The sequence below is a fragment of the Ambystoma mexicanum genome, chromosome 14, assembly GCF_040938575.1.
Source record: "Ambystoma mexicanum isolate Mex_15411 chromosome 14, UKY_AmexF1_1, whole genome shotgun sequence".
NCBI classification, from domain to species: Eukaryota; Metazoa; Chordata; class Amphibia; order Caudata; family Ambystomatidae; genus Ambystoma; species Ambystoma mexicanum.
Window position 1 is genome coordinate 105,658,815 of NC_090940.1, and position 19,666 is coordinate 105,678,480.

The 19,666-nt window shown below is 46.9% G+C and overlaps 1 protein-coding gene across 12 annotated transcripts in view; it reads left to right on the top strand.

Annotated features, from left to right (window-relative positions):
- RBM25 (RNA binding motif protein 25) overlaps positions 1-19,666 on the top strand; it is an 841,835-nt gene that overhangs the window by 698,341 nt on the left and 123,828 nt on the right. For all 12 annotated transcript variants that reach the window (XM_069638623.1, XM_069638627.1, XM_069638622.1 and 9 more), the window contains one exon: positions 7,070-7,439. In XM_069638623.1, the coding sequence (XP_069494724.1) occupies positions 7,070-7,439 (370 nt within the window). The remainder of the gene's footprint in view (positions 1-7,069; positions 7,440-19,666) is intronic.

A 19,666-nucleotide genomic window follows, 5' to 3' on the forward strand; every position in this document is an offset into this window, starting at 1 on the left:
TCGCCTACGGTGAGCCTGGTGAGGAGGTAAGAATGCTTAATGTTGAGTTTTGATGTAATGCTTAATGTTGAGCCTTTGCCACCTCCCGTGGTTGTGCATGTGTGTACTGCTATGTATTCCTTTATTCATGAGCATGTGAATCCATGCCAGACCCCATGCTGGAGAAGGAACAAGTTAGTTACCTGTAACTGTTGTTCTCCAGCATGGGTCTGGCATGGATTCACATGCGAACCCTCCCGCCTACCCCTCTGCGGCTCTTCACTTGGTCATACTGCCACTTCACGTGCTACCAAATCTGAAGATGGCTGCCAGAGGCGGGGCTTAGGGAGATGGCAGTCATTGGCTGTGGTCAGTATGAGGCAGAGATCAAACTGATACTGATTTTTCTTTACCGAGGATTCCCAGCCTGACGACGGGGAATATTCATGAGCATGTGAATCCATGCCAGACCCATGCTGGAGAACAACAGTTACAAGTAAGTAACTTGTTCCTTCCCCATCAAACCAAACACTACCTTTTACGCCCAGAGCTCACTCCACAAGGAGCACAGGAGCCACTCTGGCTTTCATTACAAATGTCCCTTTAGACAGCATTAGCAAAGCAGCTACATGGAGCTCTACACACTTTCACTCAGCATTACTGCATTGACACTCATTCCAAGACGAATACACAAGTGGGACAAGCGGTTCTAAGATAAGTTCGCCCATGAACCTTCCCACATCCCACCACCTTCTAACACTGCTTGCTAATCTATGGACAGCATGTGATCTAGGCAGATTCCCCAAGCCTAAAAGGATGCAGTAATCACCGTAATCCTATTTCTGATGCTTATCTGCTTGGATTCGCATGCGCCCACCCTTCCGTCCCCTTGGAGAGAAGGCACATGGATGCTTATGAGCTTGTCTGATACATATCTGCTTGGATACAACTGTACTCACGATACACTGCATGCTACCTCATGTCAGAAAAATAATCTGAGGGACCTCGACGCGTGAGGGATCATGGGTACAGTGGACATCACACTAGGGATAGTATTACTGGCACGCCCTGTCGACGTCCCTTTTCGAGTTTCGAAATCAACTGTAATACTCCGCAGCTTGCACTAGATGTCGGTTTATGCACAGCATGTGAATCTAAGCAGATAAAAGCACCAGAAATACGATTACGGTGAGTAATGTATCGTATGTGTCCTAAAGTGCTTGCTTTAAGCTCCCAATTGGAACTTCAAAGTGTGTATTTTTCATTATACTCATTTTGAGTGGATTGTGTCCTCCAACGTATTCCTCATCTTAGATGTATTCCATCCAGCTTTAGCTGCTTTGGAAAACCTTTTCGGCAGAGGGCGCTGTGCGTCAATGTCTAGTCGATGGTCCCTCGAAGGCCTGTGTAGAGGGTGACATCATCGGGTGTTATAAGTAGCATGCACGGTGCCCGTTGGCCTCAGTTCTGTTTTTCCGCACTATACATTGCTTCGGATGTTCGATGCGCCTCGCGTTCTGTGAGAATAAACTAAATATAACGTATATGTCCTAGTCATCGACGCCAACCATGATCCTGAGATCGGGTTTCAAGAAGTGCAATTCGTGCGGTCCAAAAATGTCTATCACAGACCCGCACCGAGAGTGTTTGTGGTGCCTCGGAAAAGGCCATGACATGGAGGCCTGTACGAAGTGTCAGGCGATGACGGGGAAGGCCTTGTGAGAGAGGAGGGGAAAACTACAGGTAGGTCGTAAAGCCCCTAGCGTCGAGTTGAGGTCCCGTGAGGAGAAGTCTCTTCGACGCGAAAGGCATCAGTCCAGGTCCCGAAGCGATTCCCATTGCTCGTCATCTTCGACTCGAGGTCAGACACCGTCCGAGACCGAACACACCTCGAAGGGCAAGTCTTCGAAGAGCGCCTCAACGCCCTTGAAGCCGGCGCTGTCGACGACAGGTATTATGTCAACGCCGTCGACGCCTTCGTTGACGTCGACCCTGAAGCCCTCTGTGCCAAAAGCTCCAGTTCGACCAAATCAGCCAGAAAAAGGGAAAGAGAAGGCTACAAGACATGTAATGCCTTCAGGACCCATTAATACTCCTCCTCTTCCTAGGAAGGAATTAAAGTCCCTGACCTCAATTTTTGAGGAACAGGAGAAATCTGATGAGGAGAATGTACCCTTTGGGCTGGAATATGGCACCCCAAATGTCCCAAAATGTCTGATTTCAGAAGAAAGCAGGATGAGGGGTTTGGTTGAATCACTACACAATGCAAGTGGCATGGATACATCTCCTGGAAATTACTTTGGTAGGCCAGAACCAGGAGAACATGCCAGTCCATCATACCGTCAGCTAATGACAAAGGTGATAATTATTTAGGATGGGCAATTCATCCAAGATGATCTTACAGACATATTGGATCATGGTCCTATTGAAGACCAAATACTACGTAGCCTTGCAAAATAGGGTGGCCAAAATTTGGGAGACTCCGGATTCTATTCCGCCAGTGAATAAATCCCTCACTGCAAAATACCGTCCTGCCAGTAGCGACCCCAGCTATCTGTCTAAACATCTCACACCCGAGAGTTTTGTCGTACAGGCAGCCACAGCTTCTAACAAACTGGCGTACCCTTCTATCCCTCCGGACAGGGACGATAAGTGTGTGGATGGCTGGGCACGGAAGATATTTTCAGCTGGTAGTATGGCGTTAAAATCAGCCAACTCCACATGTGCCTCGGCAAAGTTTTCGTACACTCTGTGGGAGTGCATTGCAATGGCGGCAGAGCACATACCAGAAGGGGACGAAAGGGAACGATTCCTAGTCATAGTTAGAGATTGGAAGGAGGCCATGCAGGAATCCCTTGAATCTGGATTGGACACTGTAGATGGTGTGAGCAGGTCCATGGGCACTAGCACGGTAATGCATAGATTTGCATGGTTACGGAAATCTGGTTTCGCACCAGACTTGTAGAACAGTCTTCTGAACATGTCCTTTGATGGGTCTCACCTTTTTGGCAGCAAGGCTGAAGAGAGCCTCGAGATGTTGCAGACCTCAAAAGCAGCTGCCAAGTCTTTTGGAGCTGCTATAAGGCAACCTCAGCCTTTTCGTGCGCCAGGTCAATCTTGGAGGGGACGATCCTATCGTTACTACTCCTCATATGGAAAGGCGAGAGTAATGGCCAGTCAAAGGGGCCAGAGAAAGACCACTCACGGTGGACGAGCAAAACGTGCAAAACCAGCTCCATCTACAGCCGGTTTGCCATCAGCGGCTGCTGCAACCGCCACAAAATCACTTTGAGGACTTGCATCACAAGACACCTGTAGGAGGCAGGCTGTCGCAGCATCTGCAAGAATGGCGAGCCATTACTTCAGATGTTTGGGCTTTAGAAATAATATCCCAAGGTTACTGCCTTCCTTTTCTAACGCAATCTCAAAGCAATCCACCAAGGAGACACCTTTGAAGTTTTCAGACCCGCTCCTATAGCAGGAATCAGTACCTGCAGTGGAGAGGAACAAGGGATGGTACTCCACATATTTTTTTATCTCCAAAAAGAACGGAGGACTGAGACCCACCTTGGACTTAAGAAACTTGAACAAGTTCCTCAGGAAGGACAAGTTCAAGATGGTTACCCTTTCTCAGATCCTTCAGGCCCTTCAACGTCAGGATTGGTTGGTGTCATTGGATGTCCGGGATGCTTATTTTCATGTGCCGATTCATCTCAAGCACAGAAAATACCTGAGGTTCGTAGTTGGCCACTCACACTATCGGTTTCGAGTCCTGCCATTCGGATTGACCTCCGCCCCAAGGGTCTTCACCAAACTGATGGTGGTAGTGGCAGCACACCTCAGGAGGGGGGGGGATTCATGTCCACCCCTACCTAGACGATTGGTTGATAAGAGGCCGTTCTGCCGAACAGGCACTGGATCACCTGAAAGTCACCTGCCACTTCCTCCACAGACTGGGCTTCTCCCTCAATTTCAAGAAGTCACAAATGACACCACCTCAACGGCTCCAGTATGTAGGAGCTGTATTAAACACATCCCTGGGAAAGAGCTCGCCTCCCAAGTCGAGGGCTCAAGACATTCTTCAGATGGTTTCCAAATTCCAAAATGCCCAAAATCTTCAGGCCTACGACTTCTTAAGGTTACTCGGCCTCATGGCCTCCTGCGTCTTCCTGGTGCCGGAGGCACATCCGAGGATGAGATCCTTCAATGGGCTCTAAAGACTCAATGACGGATCTTCTCCAGATTCTGAACAAGGTTCGACAAGATCTTCTATGGTGGACTTGTTCAGCGAATATCCTAAAAGGAGAATTTTTTGGCAACCATGGCCGGAGATCACAGTAGTGACGGACTCCTCATTCGTGGGGTGGGGAGCTCATGCCAACGATCTGACAATCAGCGGTCGTTGGTCTCCATCAGAGTCCAAACTACACATCAACCTTTTAGACCTGAGAGCAACCAGACTAGCGCTGAAAGCTTTCCTGCCATCTGTCAGGGAAAAAAAAATGTCCTGATAATGAGACAACACAGTGGCCATGCATTATCTAAACAAGAGGTGGTGTAGGGGCCACTACCTCTGTGCAGAGAGGCAATGCAGCTCTGGTATTGGGCAATTCAGGAAGGAATCTCTTTAAGGCAGTTCATCTAGCCGGGGAGGAGAATATGACGGCAGATGCTCTTGGCAGGCAGAGCACCGTGTCCCACGAATGGGAACTGGCTCAGGAAGTCATTCAAGAGATCTTTGCCCTTTGGGGAACCCCTCAAGTGGACCTATTTGCGACCGGAATAAACCGGAAGTGCGAAAGGTATTGCTCAAGGGAATTTCCCCCGAGAGGAACCCTGGGGGACGCGTTCGTGGTGGAGTGGAAATTCCCACTAGTGTACGCGTTCCCTCAGATTCCCGTCATTCCTCAGGTCATCAAGAGACAGGCGCTTCGGGAGCCGCATGATCCTAATTGCCCAGGATTGGGCCAGGAGAACCTGGTACTCGGACCTTCTAGACATGTCCACCTGACCCCCAGTATGTCTTCCTCAGAGAGAACCTTCTCTCACAAATGGAGGGTCAGGTTCTCCATCCAGAGGTTAAAACACTCAACCTTCATGCTTGGTATCGGAAAGGCTGAGATACAAGGATTGTCATCTGGAAGGTCCCGTCATGGAGGTGTTTCTTTCGGCAAGAAGGCCAGCAACAAAGTCTCTGTACCGTTGCCGTTGGAAAGTGTTTTGCAACTGGTCCAGAGAAAAGAATGTCAATCCTTTTCTATGTTCTGTAACGGAAGTACTGTCCTTCCTCCTGTCCCTAGCACATAGAGGTCTAAATGTTGGAGCCATTAAAGGTTATCTTGCGCTGCTTTCCATCTTCAAGCGCTTGTTGGAAGAATGCTCCTATTTCAAAATTCCTTTGGTAGTGCAATTCTTAAAAGGATTCACTAATGTGTTTCCTCCTTACCCATTTCGAGTGCCAATTTGGGATCTCAATCTGGTCCTAAAATTCTTAATGTGTGCTCCTTTTCAGCTTTTGCACACTTGTCCATTAACATTAATGACATGGAAAACTGCTTTCCTAGTTGCTTTAACATCTGCAAGAAGAGTGAGCGAATTGCAGGCACGGTCTTCTGGGCCACCCTATACTGTGTTCCATAAGGACAGAGTTGTGTTGGGGGTTAAACCCTCAATTTTACCAAAAGTGGTGTCTGATTTTCATTTGTCAGGAATTTTTTTACCCACATTCTATCTGCCACCTCATCCTAGTAAGGAGGAGGAACGATCACACAGGTTGGATCCAAAAAGAGCTCCAAGCTTTTACATCTCTAGGCTTTCCAAGCTTAGAGTGGACAATCAACTGTTTATTGGCTACCCAGGAAGGAAATTGGGGTCAATTGGTGACAAAGCAAACAATATCACGCTGGATTCTGCTTTGCATTTCAGAATGCTACAGATTAGCACAAAAAGACCCACCAGAAGGTCTAAAGGCTCATTCCACCAGAGGCATTGCCTCTTCGACAGCCCTACAAAGAGGTGTTCCTATAAGGTTCATTTGTGAAGCAGCAACTTGGTCTTCGCTGCATACTTTTTCAATATTCTCTAGTCTGGATGCTTCCCAGTCTAAGGAACAGAATTTTGGTAAAGCAGTACTATATTCAGCCATCTAAGGGTATCGAAAAATCTAACCCCTCCTCCAGAGAAATTGTCCATACTGCTTTGGGAGTCTATCTAAGATGAGGAATACATTGGAGGACACAATGGACTCTAAGAACAAGTTACTTACCAATTGGTAACGTTGTTTCGATTGGATGTTCCTCCAACGTATTCCTCATCGCTCTCCCAACCTACCCCCCTGTAGATTTTTCCTGGTTATTGCCACTTCAACTCTCGCAAGGCGAAGACCACAATCTATACAGTGCAAAAGCAATAGTAAAAGGGGAAAAACAGAACTGAGACCAACGGGCGCCGCGCGTGCTACTCATAACACCCGATGATGTTGCCCTCGACAGGGGCCTTCAAGGGACACTCGGCGACATCAACACACGGCGCCCTCTGCCAAAATTTTTTCTGAACCATCTAAAGCTGGATGGAAAATATCTAAGATGAGGAATAAGTTGGAGGAACATCCAATCGCAAGAACATTACCAGTTGGTAAGTAACTTGTTCTTTGGGTGGTGTCTTTTGTTAAGTGTGGTCTGAGCCTACTTACCAGACCAGCCTACTTACAAGCACTTCTTCCTAGTTATGCCTGACCCTTCTTCCATTGCTACTACCTTTAGAGAAGATTGGCTACCCTTTTTAGTTGGATTTGTTTAGCCTTTCCATTAAATGTTTGCACATGCTACACCAGATGGTTGTTAAAATAGAAAAAATCCCTAAACTCAAATGCAGATCACAAAATTAATGTTTAATATATTTGTAGGGGACGTTCTTTGTATGGTAGTCTTCAGTTATCCACATTATCCCCAAAGGGTCACTTGAAGCGATAGCTTGGCATTCTGATCTTTAGAATTGCTTGATCAAACATTGTTCCTGCACCTTTTATCTTAATAAAGATATCTAAATCCTAAATTTTTCATAACTTAACCAATTTGTTTTTCTCCTATAGATGGAAGAGGAGGCTGAAAGGCGTAGACAACCACCAGTAAAGCAGCAGCCTCCACCGCAACAGCAGCAACTATTGCTTCCACCACCTCCAGAGTCTGAAGAGGAGGAGGAGGAGGAAATAAAGTCTGAAATGGAGGAAAGAAGAGAAGAACTAATTCAAGAGGAGGAAGAGCCAGAGCAGAGACCCTGCCTCAAACCTACTTTACGGCCTATCAGCTCTGCCCCATCTGTTTCCTCTGCCAGTGGAAATGCCACACCCAACACCCCTGGGGATGAATCTCCCTGTGGCATCATCATACCTCATGAAAACTCGCCTGACCAACAGCAGCCGGAGGAGCACAGACCAAAAATAGGATTGAGCCTCAAATTGGGTAAAACATATTTCCTTCAGTTGGTGTTTTCCACCTGCCTGGTCGCAAAGTTTATTTTTTTAAATTTTGCTTTCACCTTCAGTTAGAGCCCCACTTTGTGAGTTTCTCATGACGGAGTGGGGAATATTTAAGTAAAAACGCTTGCTTCCATGAAACTGTACCAGGAAAATCCATATGTTCAATCATAACTTGCTAGTATAAAGTTTAGTTTGGTTGTGGGCCCCTTTTTTCCCACTTTTGAGAGCCCATGAACGATGTATTTGCAATTAACACTGTAATGCGTAAACATTGTTCCTCATGTACGTTGGAGAGATTTAAGTGTCCAGTGGGAGAGGGGTTAGAAAAAAATAAAATGTAGACTTGGGCAGGTGTTTCAACTGTTACTCCAGAAGCACAGAATGACACGGAGAGCAGCCAGGCACACAAGACGGCCATCATTTTGTGAAATGGAGGGCTTTCACAAAGGACAAAGCCAGGTAAAGTGTATTTACCCATGTGGAACGACGTGTTAAAATGCTGCCATATGAGCAACAGAGAAAAGGGTACCTTCTCTGCCTTCTCTGTGACACTATTGTTGGCAAAGGTGGAGGAGGCAGTATTCTTTTTGGTTAAACGTGCATTAGGAGTCGTAAGGAAATTTATGGTAGAGCACATAGAAAAGGAGCCCGACTGTCAGGCTTTGGATTATGCCTGTCTGGTAGAAAGGTAGTCCAATACCTATAAATCCAGCCAACTGTATAGGGACTACCCATTTAGATAAAAAGTGGACTTTCTACCTAACATACGTGGTGGTTTTTCTGGTGGCCGTAAGGTTGTTTGGAAGAATTCTCAAAAATGTGCTAATTCCCTTCACCTTAGAGACCCCCAGCAAATTTACTGGATTTTGAGGACTTGATTTTTTTACCTGGAGAGAGTGTGACCCTTTTTCCCACTCTTGTTTTGAAATGTGTTTTTACTCTTGTGTTTTCTTTGGTTATGGAGTTTTAGACAACTCCATAGGCATCATCTTTTCATTTGTGTCACACAGCACCTTTCAGGCTTTCCCCAGGTTTAAATACCTTCTCTGGGATAATGTACTGTTTCCCAGAGAATGTAAAGTGAAATTGACTTTCTCCAGCATTGGATCTTTCATGGATTCACATGCTTAGAATATTCCCCGTCAGGCTGGGAATCCTCTGTAAATTATATAGACCTTTTCCATAGGAAAAATTTCGACACTTTTGTGTCCTATCTACGTCGTTTTGGGCCGCGTACGCCTGCGCCACTACGACGTAGAGGTATAAGTAGCCCTGCCCCCGCGGCTCCCTCAGATTTCAACCGTCTTCCAAAGTAGTGGGATTACCTCGAGTATCTGCTCTTTTTGCTAGGTTGTGCGTTCTTTTTCTTCACTTCCTTCGAAAATGTCTGGAAAGGCGTTGTTTCATCCGTGTGCTACCTGCGGTCTTAAAGTGTATGAAGGTGATGGGCATATGGACTGTATTTACTGTCTTCACCCTCATCATTCAGCCGACACGTGAGATCTGTCAAGGCTTCTCCCAGAAGACCCTGAAGGACCGAAACAGACGCCTGGTGACTTGGCTCAATGACTGGGCGGGTGCTTACCCTGCATCAGAGGTAGGCTCTACTGCCTCGAGATTTAAATCTCCGGTAACCCCTCGTCGCTCTGCGTCGCCAGAGCCTCCGACGAAGAAACCACGTTCATCGGAAAAACACCCCTCTGATGAACTCTTCGTCTAAGAAAACGTCCTTCTTCCTCCGCATCGAAAAAGAAGAAATTGAAATCCTCCTCGGGAGACCGCCATGGCTCTACCTAGAGTCGAGTGTCGTCGACCCACAAGCCGAGTTCAAAACTGGCGAGTGCGCCACAAGGCTCTGCGCCTAAAACTCCGTTGTCGTCTTTGCCATCTGTGCCTGCTCTTCCCGCGATAACTTCGATGGGTCAAACAGCGGTTATTGAGAAGATGTCGTTGACGGTGGCACCTTCGGTGGGTTGGCTGCCGGAAGTTTTTGACCCGATCTTGCCTGAGGCCTTGTTGCAGCCAGAAGCGGCCCTTTCCATCTCGTCGGCGGAGGATAACCGTGGTCCGATTGTACAGTCGGCTGATCTAGGGTTGCGTGCACTCAGTTTGGGGGAACTCCCGAGTGGGAGTGCCATCCCAACCGCCTCTTCCTTGGTGAATCCCCAGTCTCTATTGTCCCTGGAGGTGTTGAACATGTTACAGAAGCTGTTACAGCGTCTGGACACGCAGTTGCCGCACACTGATGTTCCGGCGGTACCGGCCCCGCACTCGACGACCAGAATACCTACAACTGGCCCGGTGCAGGAGGATTGTTCTTGCCCACACTCGGAGGAGGGAGAACTGCCGGAGTCGGAGAGTGAAGGGTCCCTTTCAGACGTCTCATTATCCCCCTCAAGGGACCCCACATGGGAGTCGGATGCAGAGATGGAAACTCGAAAAAGCCCGGCGCAACCATCTCCGCTGGATGACATCGGGGCCTTCCATGCAATGATGGGAAAAGCATGTGCGGAATTTGGCCTGGCTCCGGAAGAAGTAAAGAAAGATTGCTTTCTCTTCGATCATATGGGCAAGAGAAGAAAGTCAATGTTTGCCATCCCAATTTTGGACCGTCTGGCAAGAGGGGTTGAGGACGATGAGTCATCCTTTCTCACAACCGGCGATAAAAGGACGGTTAGAAAAGAAATTCAAGGCTCCGGAGTCAACCCCCAAATGCTTGACATCTCAACCTTCACCGGATTCGGTGGTGTCCGCTGCTGCGGCCAGAAAAGCGAGGTTGCAACATAAATGCACGACCCCGCCGGACGACGACGCCAGGAGACAAGATGCGTTTGGAAAGAAGGTATTGTCAGTCGGTGCGACTACAGTGAAAGCAGTCAACTCCCTGGCCATTATGGCACGGTATTATAGAGGGATGCGGCATCCTTTGGCTCCTATCTTAGACCATCTGCCAGAGGAACACAGGAAGTCCGCTATGCTACTAGTACGTGAAGGGGAAGAGGCTGCCAATCACTCCATAAATATCGCTGTCGACTTGGCGGAGGCCGGTTTTAAACAAATTAATAACGGCGTAGTGTTAAGGAGGCAAGCCTGGCTTAAGTGCACGACTTTTAGACCAGAGGTGCAATACAAGGTACTGGACCCGCCGTGCGAAGGGGAACAGCTGTTTTGCGAGAAAGTTGATGAAGCCTTGAAGGGCATGAAAGAAGACTCTGACACTGCTCGGTCACTCGGAGCCCTCCAAAGTGGCAGAAATATTCGTTCCTTTCGTCCTTTCAGAGGTGCTTCCGGAAACTCCCAGTTTGGATCACCTAGAGACCGAGGTTTCAGTTGACCCTCCTACTCTTCCCAAGGCTACAGACGAGCAGCCCAAGCTACTCATAGAGGCAGAGATTACCATTCCTCAAGAAGGAGAGGCTCCTACTCATCGTCGGTGAAGGATCAACAGGCAAAGACCCAGCAATTACATGTTTCGAGACGTCCTGGGGGACAGTGTCTTGTCGCGTCGACGAGTGGGAACGCATAACAACGAAACAATGGGTTTTGGACACGATACGTCTGGGTCACACCCTACAGTTCAAGGACAAGCCACCACACATTCCGCCGCTGTTCTCGCCACAATCCCATCTTCAAATACTGGTGCAGGAAGTGATGCTTATGCTGCAGAAAGGGGCTGTAGAACTGGTCCCGGTGGCCGAACGAGGAAAGGGAGTTTACTCCAGTTACTTCGTGGTCCAGAAACCCAATGGAAAATGGCATCCCAATCTAGATCTACGGGCTCTCAACAAGCTGCTGAAGAATCTAAAATTCAAAATGCTTACTCTGCAAGAGGTTATCCGATCGATACAACCAGGAGTTTTTTTGTCGTCGCTAGACCTTCAAGACGCGTACTTTCATATCCCGATGCGTCGACGACTCAAAAGATTTCTGCGGTTCGTCATCGGGCGAACCCACTATCAGTTCAAGGTCCTCCCATTCGGACTAAAATCGTCTCCCAGGACTTTCACAAAATGTTTGGCACCAGTGGCAGCCTGGTTACGGAAGGAAGGTCATCATGTGTACCCGTATCTGGACGATTGGTTAGTGAGGGGCTTATCTCCGGAAAGGGCACGGGAAAGTCTGAATGCCACCATGTCTCTCCTACAGCGCTTGGTCTTCGCAATAATCTTCGAAGAGTCCTCCTTATCGCCATCAAGGACCTTGGTCTTTCTGGGGGCGGAGTTCCAGACGCAGTCAGGATTGGTAAAACCATCCGTCGAAAGAGTTCTGAAACTACGACACAAGGCATCGAAATGGAAAGTCAACACCAGAGTGTCGGTGAGAAGGTACATGTCCCTGCTGGGGACCATGGCGTCCTGTATACCCTTGATCAACAAATGTCTCTTCATGAGGCCCATTCAGGAATTCTTGACGGATCGATGGGCACAGAGTCAAGGTCGTTGGTCGGACAAATTGACCAACAGCAGGCTTGTGCAGGCTCGTGCAGGCACAGTGGTGGAGAGTCTCCAAAAATCTAACAAGAGGGGTGCCCTTACTGGAACCTGGGTTCCAGATGACGGTGGTGACAGATGCTTCTCTGACTGGATGCGGAGCTCATCTGGATTGCCTTCAGGTTCAAGGTCGGTGGTCATCCGAGGAGTCCAGCCTTCACATCAATGTGCTGGAGTTAAGGGCAGTGTGTTGGGCCCTGAAGTCCTTTCTGCCACGCATAAAAGGATCTGTTGTATGGATAATGACATACAACACGACAACAATGTTTTACCTGAGAAAACAGGGGGGTACTCGCTCCAGGACTCTGTCGACCGTGGCCCAGGAGATCTGGCATTGGGCCCTCGGCCACAGGATATATCTATTGGCGTTCCACTTACCAGGAGTCAAACGTGCAAGCAGACTCTCTCAGCAGAGAGATGAATCGACTACACGAATGGGAATTGAACGACCAACTTCTACATCGTGTCTTCGAAAAGTGGGGTCGTCCAGCTCTAGATCTCTTCGCGACGAGAGATAACAAAGTGCTCACAATACGCGAGCAGGTGGCCACAAGACTCACTGGGGGAAGCGCTCTCCTTCCCGTGGACGGACAAGTTTTTGTATGCGTTCCCCCCGCCCCGGTTTCCACTCATACGTCGGATGCTGCAATGGGTTCACAGATATCCATGTCGGGTGATCCTGGTGGCCCCGTACTGGGAGAGACAAGTGTGGTTCTCCGATCTACTCCATCTTTCAGCAGCAGAGCCCATGAGGTTCCAGAGGATCCTGAACCTTCTGTCTCAGGACAAAGGGGCGGTCCGGCACCACGACCCGGACAGCCTCAGTCTGACAGCCTGGCTTCTGTTTTCTCCGAATTTGGTACGTTAGCAATTCCACCGGACTGTCACATTTTGCAGGCTGCAAGGGCGCCGTCCACGAAAGCTTCGTATATGTACAAATGGAAGAGATTCTGTATTTGGTGCGGGGATCAGCCAGGTTTACGTCCGCATCACATCGGAGCAGCTTCTACAATACTTACTACTCCTGGCTCAAAAAGGTTTCTTTTTCATCGATAAAAGTGCATCTGGCGGCCATTTCGAGATTTCCTCGGAAGAGACATTCAACATTATTTAGTGACCGGTTGATTAAACATTTCATGAAAGGATTGTTCCTAACTTTTCCTCCAATGAAGTTTCCTCCGATCTGGAGTCTTAACCTGGTTGTAGCAGCACTAATGAGGGCTCCTTTTGAGCCGATATGGTCGTCATTGAAATTCCTATCATGGAAACTGGCTTTTCTGGTGGCTATTACTTCGGCTAGACGTCTGTCAGAAATACAAGCGTTAGTGGTCGATCCCCCATATTTGAGGTTTTTCAAGAATAAAGTCGTGTTGGCTACTAATCCTCATTTCATTCCTAAAGTCCCTACCATGTTCCATAAGCACTCTTCTGTGGTGCTACCGACGTTTTTTCATACACCTTTGTCTGCTGCGGAGAGGACTCTTCATACGTTGGACGTGAGAAGGGCTCTGAAATTTTACCTCCATCGCACTCAAAATCTCAGGGACACGACAGCTATTTGTGGCCTATGGCCCTTCGGCTAAAGGTAAAGCAATCTCAAAACAAGGAATGTCCCGCTGGGTGCCATCTACCATTTCTTTTTGCCACTCAAAGGCTGGGAAACCGCTGGAAAGACGTCCACAAGCCCATTCGACGAGATCTGCTTCGTCGGCGGCAGCGGCGGCATTGTGGTCCGGGATTCCGCTGGGAGATATGTCAGGCGGCTTCCTGGTCGGTACCACATACGTTTACCCAGCATTATTGCCTCGAACAACATGCTGAGGATACATAGATGGGTCGTGCAGTCCTACGGCACCTGTTTCAATAAGGTAGGCCCCAGTAAAGTGGGTATATCCTTCGGCTAATGTACTTTAAAGTGTTGTTTGTTAGCTGTTCATGTACTATGATTTGAAGTCTAGCCAGGGCAAATATGCATTCATGGTTTTAATGTTATTGTTTTGCATGCACACGTCCATCTATGGGGGATACTGCTGTACAATCTATTCTAAGCATGTGAATCCATGAAAGATGCAATGCTGGAGAAGGGAATAGTTTCTTACCTGTAACTCCAGTTCTCCAGCATTGGTATCTTTCATGGATTCTCATGCGCCCACCGGCCTCCCCTGGCATGCAAACCAGATGTTCCCCCATACTACTTTGGGGGTCGAAATCTGAGGGAGCCGCGGGGGCGGGGCTACTTATAACTCTTAAGTCCTAGTGGCGCAGACGTACGCGGCCCAAAACGACGTAGATAGGACACAAGTGTCAATTTTTCCTATGGAAAAGGTCTATATAATTTACCGAGGATTCCCAGCCTGACGGGGAATATTCTAAGCATGTGAATACATGAAAGATAACAATGCTGGAGAAATGGAGTTACAGGTAAGAAACTATTCCCTTACTAGTCTTTTTAAATTCCTAGACCCAGCACACCCTATCTTACAGTGGAGTGCTGGAGGGGTCGCTTAGTATCCCCTGTGTCTAGATATGCATGTAGCAGTCAAATGCTACCCTGTCCTCTCGAAATGGCTGGTGGCAGTGGTTTTACAACAAACTACCATGATTTTTCCCAACAGTGTACACTGTAGCGTTAAATCGCGGGAGACATGTTTTTCAAGATGGCGTCTGAGTCGCTTTTGTTTAAACCGGTCCCGTCTTTTTTTCACCATTTCTTTTTGGAAAGGTCCTTCTAGAGTTTCTCTCTGCGCCAAACCAAGTTTGGTCCTTTTTCCATCGCCTTTGGCGGGCTTCAGGACTGAAGACCGCCTCTGGTGCGCGAGTGTCTGCGGTGGGCAGGAAGGGACGGGGGTGCTTAGTCTCCTAGGAGACCTAAATGCACTCTGGCTTGTTTGGCTGGCTGAATGTCTGGCAAGGAGAGCCACCCTGCTCGGCGAGTGGTAGCTAGGCTGGAATGAATGAGAGGAAACTGGATATAAGGCAAGTCTCTTGGCTTGGAAGGCAGAGTTGACCACTGGAACAAAAGGACCGAAGATGAGCTTGAAGAGGATGGCTGCTGTAACTCCTGGACCGTTGGTTTGCCCGGTGATGCCTGCTCCAGGTCTGAATCGCTAAATTCATCTTGACCGAGCAGCCCTGCAAGGACTTATCCCTTTTGAGTTGGTGGGACCAATCAACTTGACACTAAGCCACCTGGATACCATTCTCAGAGCTGGTTGTATTTTCCTCAGAGTGCTGCAGGAAACCAAATAACCAGCGAGATGGACACCAGTTTGTGTGCTCTACTACAGCTACTGGAATTGAAGATTTTCCAGTGCCAGCTTTTTGACCAGTCCCAGTGCAGTGAACGAGCCCCCGATGTCCTCCCTCTTGTCCCCAAGACTGAGGCATTGTAAAAGTACTGTGAAACAAGACTTGGAGTACTTACCTCTCGTGGTGAAAGTGCTTGAAACTTACGCAACTTGCAGGCCTAATACAGCTTGTGACCCAACCTATAATTCTTCTTATAGACTACTTCTGAGAACTTCTACAGAGACTTTACTGTTTATTTACCAGAACCTTTTTTACCTATCCAAGGCTTTAGCCCATTGACTTTGGTGTAGCCTATTGAATTGATTGAAATGCTTTTTCCTCCTCCACACGGCAAGAAGAATCCTATCTTTCCTCTCCTTCACCCACAAAACACTCAGTCGTCACCCTCATCATGTTAAGAATGGACTATGCAAACATCCTCTACCTGGCAGTACCAGAATAGCTCCTGAAGAAACTACAACTGATCCAAAATACAGCAGCCAGACTACTCTTCAAGCTATCCAGAAGAGACCACATCACTCCTGCCCTAAAAACACTACACTGGCTCCCAGTGAAACATTGCATCACCTTCAAAACAATGTGCATAACACACAGGACAATCAGTGGACAAGGATCAGAATTCCTACAAAAAAAAATAATATACAAGCCAACAAGACTCCTCAGGCCAAGCAAATAAATCTGCCTGGAACAAAAACCATACCTTAAGAAAAAACTTGGAAGCGCCTCCTTCTCCCGCTTACCTGCAAAAAACTGGAACATCCCAAAAGAAATACCAAAGATCACCTACAATTCAGAAAATTGCTAAAAACCTGGCTCTTCAACACCACAGACTCGAACTGTAAATCGAAACAAAGGAAAAAGGATGTCTAACCTTAAGAGGACACTGACAACACCCAGAGCCGACTGAGAATCACCCCGGTTTCGTTCTGTTGGTCATTGGATATGATTATTTCTGTTTTTCCTGGGTTGATTTTCAGGTTGTTGACATTCATCCAGTTGAAGATTTATTTTAGGCAGTCGATTAGGGTTGAATGATCGGGTTTGGTGTCTTTGATTTTGTAGATTTGAGTATATCTGCGTAGTTGTAGCATGTAGTGTATTTTTTGAAGATTCTGATAACTGGGGTCTGGTAGATGTTGAAGCAAAGTGGTGATAGTGAGGATCCTTGTGGCACTCCAGTCGTTAACTCGTGGGGTGGATTTGAAGGGTTTAATCCATACGGTTTCTGTTTGGTCTGCTAGGAATGATTTAGTCCAGCGTAGTGCTGTCTGTTATGCCTATGTCTTCTAGTCTTTTGGTTAGGGTGTCATGGCTAATTGTGTCGAAGGCTGCGGAGAGGTCGAGCAGAATAAGGGCTGAGGTAGTGTTTGAGTCTGCGTTCGTTTTTAGGTCGTCCCAGATGGATAGTAGTGCTGTTTCCTCTTGCGGGTCTGAAACTGACTTGTGCTTGGTCTAACAGGTGGTGTTTTGCTACGTGTTCTTTGGCTAGTTTGTATACGTAGGTTTCCAGTACTTTTGCCGGGTAGGGGATGTTTGAGATTGGTCTGTAGTTGGAGAGGTCTTCTATGTTGCCACTCTTGTGTTTTTAGAAGTGGTTTGATATATGCTGATTTGAAGGTCCTCAGTACAGTTATCTAGTGATAGATTTAGAAGGTTTCTGTAATATTCTTCTGACGTACCTTGTGCGAGGATTGATTTGTATATGTCCGTGGAACGGGGATCCAAGGGTGAAACAGCCAGAAAGCTGGGTTTTACCAGCATTGCAAATACCTCTTCCTGAAATATCAGCAAGTTTTTGAGTTTGTGCTGTGGTTCTGAGTTAGGTTTGTTTGGTTGTATGTTGTGGTTGGTCTCTGTTGAATGGTTTGTCGGATGTCATTGTTTTAAAAAGAAAATATTTGTGGTCTGCCAGATCGTTGCATATTTTCTCTGAGGGGGTTGGTGCGTTATCGCAGCCTGATGGGTATTTCATTTCTTTAATGAGGTTAAACATTTCTTTTTGTGTTGGTGGCATTGATGATTATCATAATGCCTTCTCTTCGCCTTTTGAATTTCCTTCTTGTATGCGTGGCTTTTTATCTGGAACAGTGTTTTTTTTGTCTGGGTTGTATTCTTTCCTCCATTCCAGTTCCATCCTTTTTGTTGTCCTTTTTCAAGGTGCTTAATAGTGGGGTGAACCATTTCGCCGTTGCGTTTTTTTTTTTTGATGGGGTGAATGGTTTTTCTGGGGCGATCTTGTCAATTGTATCTGCAATCCATTTGTGTAATAGCTCCGCTTTCCCTTCTATGTCAGTTGTCTCTAGTTCTTTAGTTGAGGGTTTGGTTAGCTCCAGTTGTTCAAATAGGTTGCTTTCTCTGACGTGCTTGTTTCTTTTTGTAGTGGTTGTGAGTTTGGGAGGTTGGATGCAGATTTGAGTAGGCAGAGTGATCACGAATGGGAAAAGATGGTTGCTCCACAGTATTTGTATTGGCGGTGCTGTGGTGATGAGTTTTTTTCTTGGCGAAAATTGCATCCAGAGTGTGTCCTGCCGAGTGTTACCCCTTTTACTAGTTATCGTAGTTTCATGGTATTGTTCAATAAGTGAGTTTTGGGAGTTGGCATGACTGTCTTCGAACCAGATGTTGAAGTCCCCCAGGATGATTAGGTGTTCGTGGTTAATGGCTATGTTGGTGATGGCTTCTATGAAGTTGTCGACGAAGGCTGCATCTTATGTCCCAGGTCTGTACACCAAGATGAATGTGAAGACAACTTTAAAAAGACACTATGGAGAGTCTTAAAAATGACACCCATAAAAACAGTTAAAGATTGTGAGTGTGGAAAAAGGTTCCCACTCGGAGGTATTAATATTATTAATATCCCACTAGCAAAGTTGAACCAGGACAGGAAGATTTAAATTCTGTGCAAATCTTACCTAACAGTCACCTTTATATTATTTCCCCTGTATATTGGTTGGTCTGAGTATTTACTTACCTGCCTTGTGTATATAAAATAAATGTATATTTTATTATAACTTTCAGTGTAAGTTTCTTTGGACTAGTGTATTGGCTGGGTTCAGTGTTCTTACCTATAAGCTCACTTCCTTCTCATAATAGGAGCCTGGCTGCTCTGCCATTCTACCATTTCCTTTGGGTCGTGCAGAGTTGTGTGTTGGGGACCTGTATACCAAGGGATAGTTTTACCTCCTAGTGGACTTTATGAAAACTCCCCAAACCCCTGTTATGATGGATTTTTTGAACCAGCCCTGTTGGAGGGGTCCGGGAGGCCACCCCATGGATGGTGATTGACAGTTGGGTTTTGCAAATTTCTATTCACGTAATAGATCAGTAAGACAGACTTCAGTAGATATGTGGTGATGTAAAAGTACAACGAACCACAAATGGAGCACTCCAATAACTTAAGCAACATGGATGCAAAAATACTATTTTGCTAAGCGATATATATTTCTGGAGCTTATGAATCTGCCTGCATTCAAATGCTATGCATAGACTGGCATCCAGTTGTTGGGGAAAGATGTTATGTTTGCTGCTTAACTCCCATAGACTTCTATGGGACCAAATTTAGCTATTTTGGAGGCAGGTAAAGCCTTCTGCTTTACCTCCCTTGCCTGTTTTCCTATGGGTAGACTGATTAGCCCCCAAGACTGTCATTTTGTGAATTTGTTGCAATTGCACACATTACCGTACATTGAAGTGCAGTTAAGATTCTTTGTATCCTTGTATCTTTTCCTATAATCACTTTTTTTCTGTACTGTTACAATGTCTTAGACAAGCCTGTGGCAGCAGTGATATTCTTATTGTTTTTGGAACGTTTTACTTGTGCACTTTCGTATTTTCTGAGAATGGCTACTAAAGGCACCTAGCACCCGAAGGGAGCTGTGCCACAAAATGTTTCTCTTGTTTTTTAGCCATATTGTTGTAAGGAATGCCCTTTCCTGGGGAAAGCTGTGACTTTCGCATGTTATGGGGGGGGGAGGTGGCGGCCTGTGTGTGGCCAAATGGGACTGTACGGTCTAATCCCCATCCCTGGTACCAGTCTGTTGCTAGGCCAATGTATCATTTTTGGGCAGGTATGTACTCTAGACCTAATCTTGAATAATAGGAGGGCTCCTGCATTCATTTGACACATTGTTTGAGCCAAGACCTCTACAAATGAGTGCAGTCCATTGACCAGAGGATGTCAATTGCAGGTGACCATTGTCGACTTTGGTGCTGTCTAGGTGAAGCCCTGCTCCTCTGCCTGATCTGAAGACCACCCTAGTAGGTCCTTCTACCATGTGCACCGGTTGGAACAACCAGTCTCTACCTCTGCTTGAGGATATGTCTCCCTGGACCAACTGGTGGATTAGCCAGCTACCACGCTGCAGTAGTTTCCATTCTGAGTTCATCCTTGACACTTTGAGGATCTTCAATG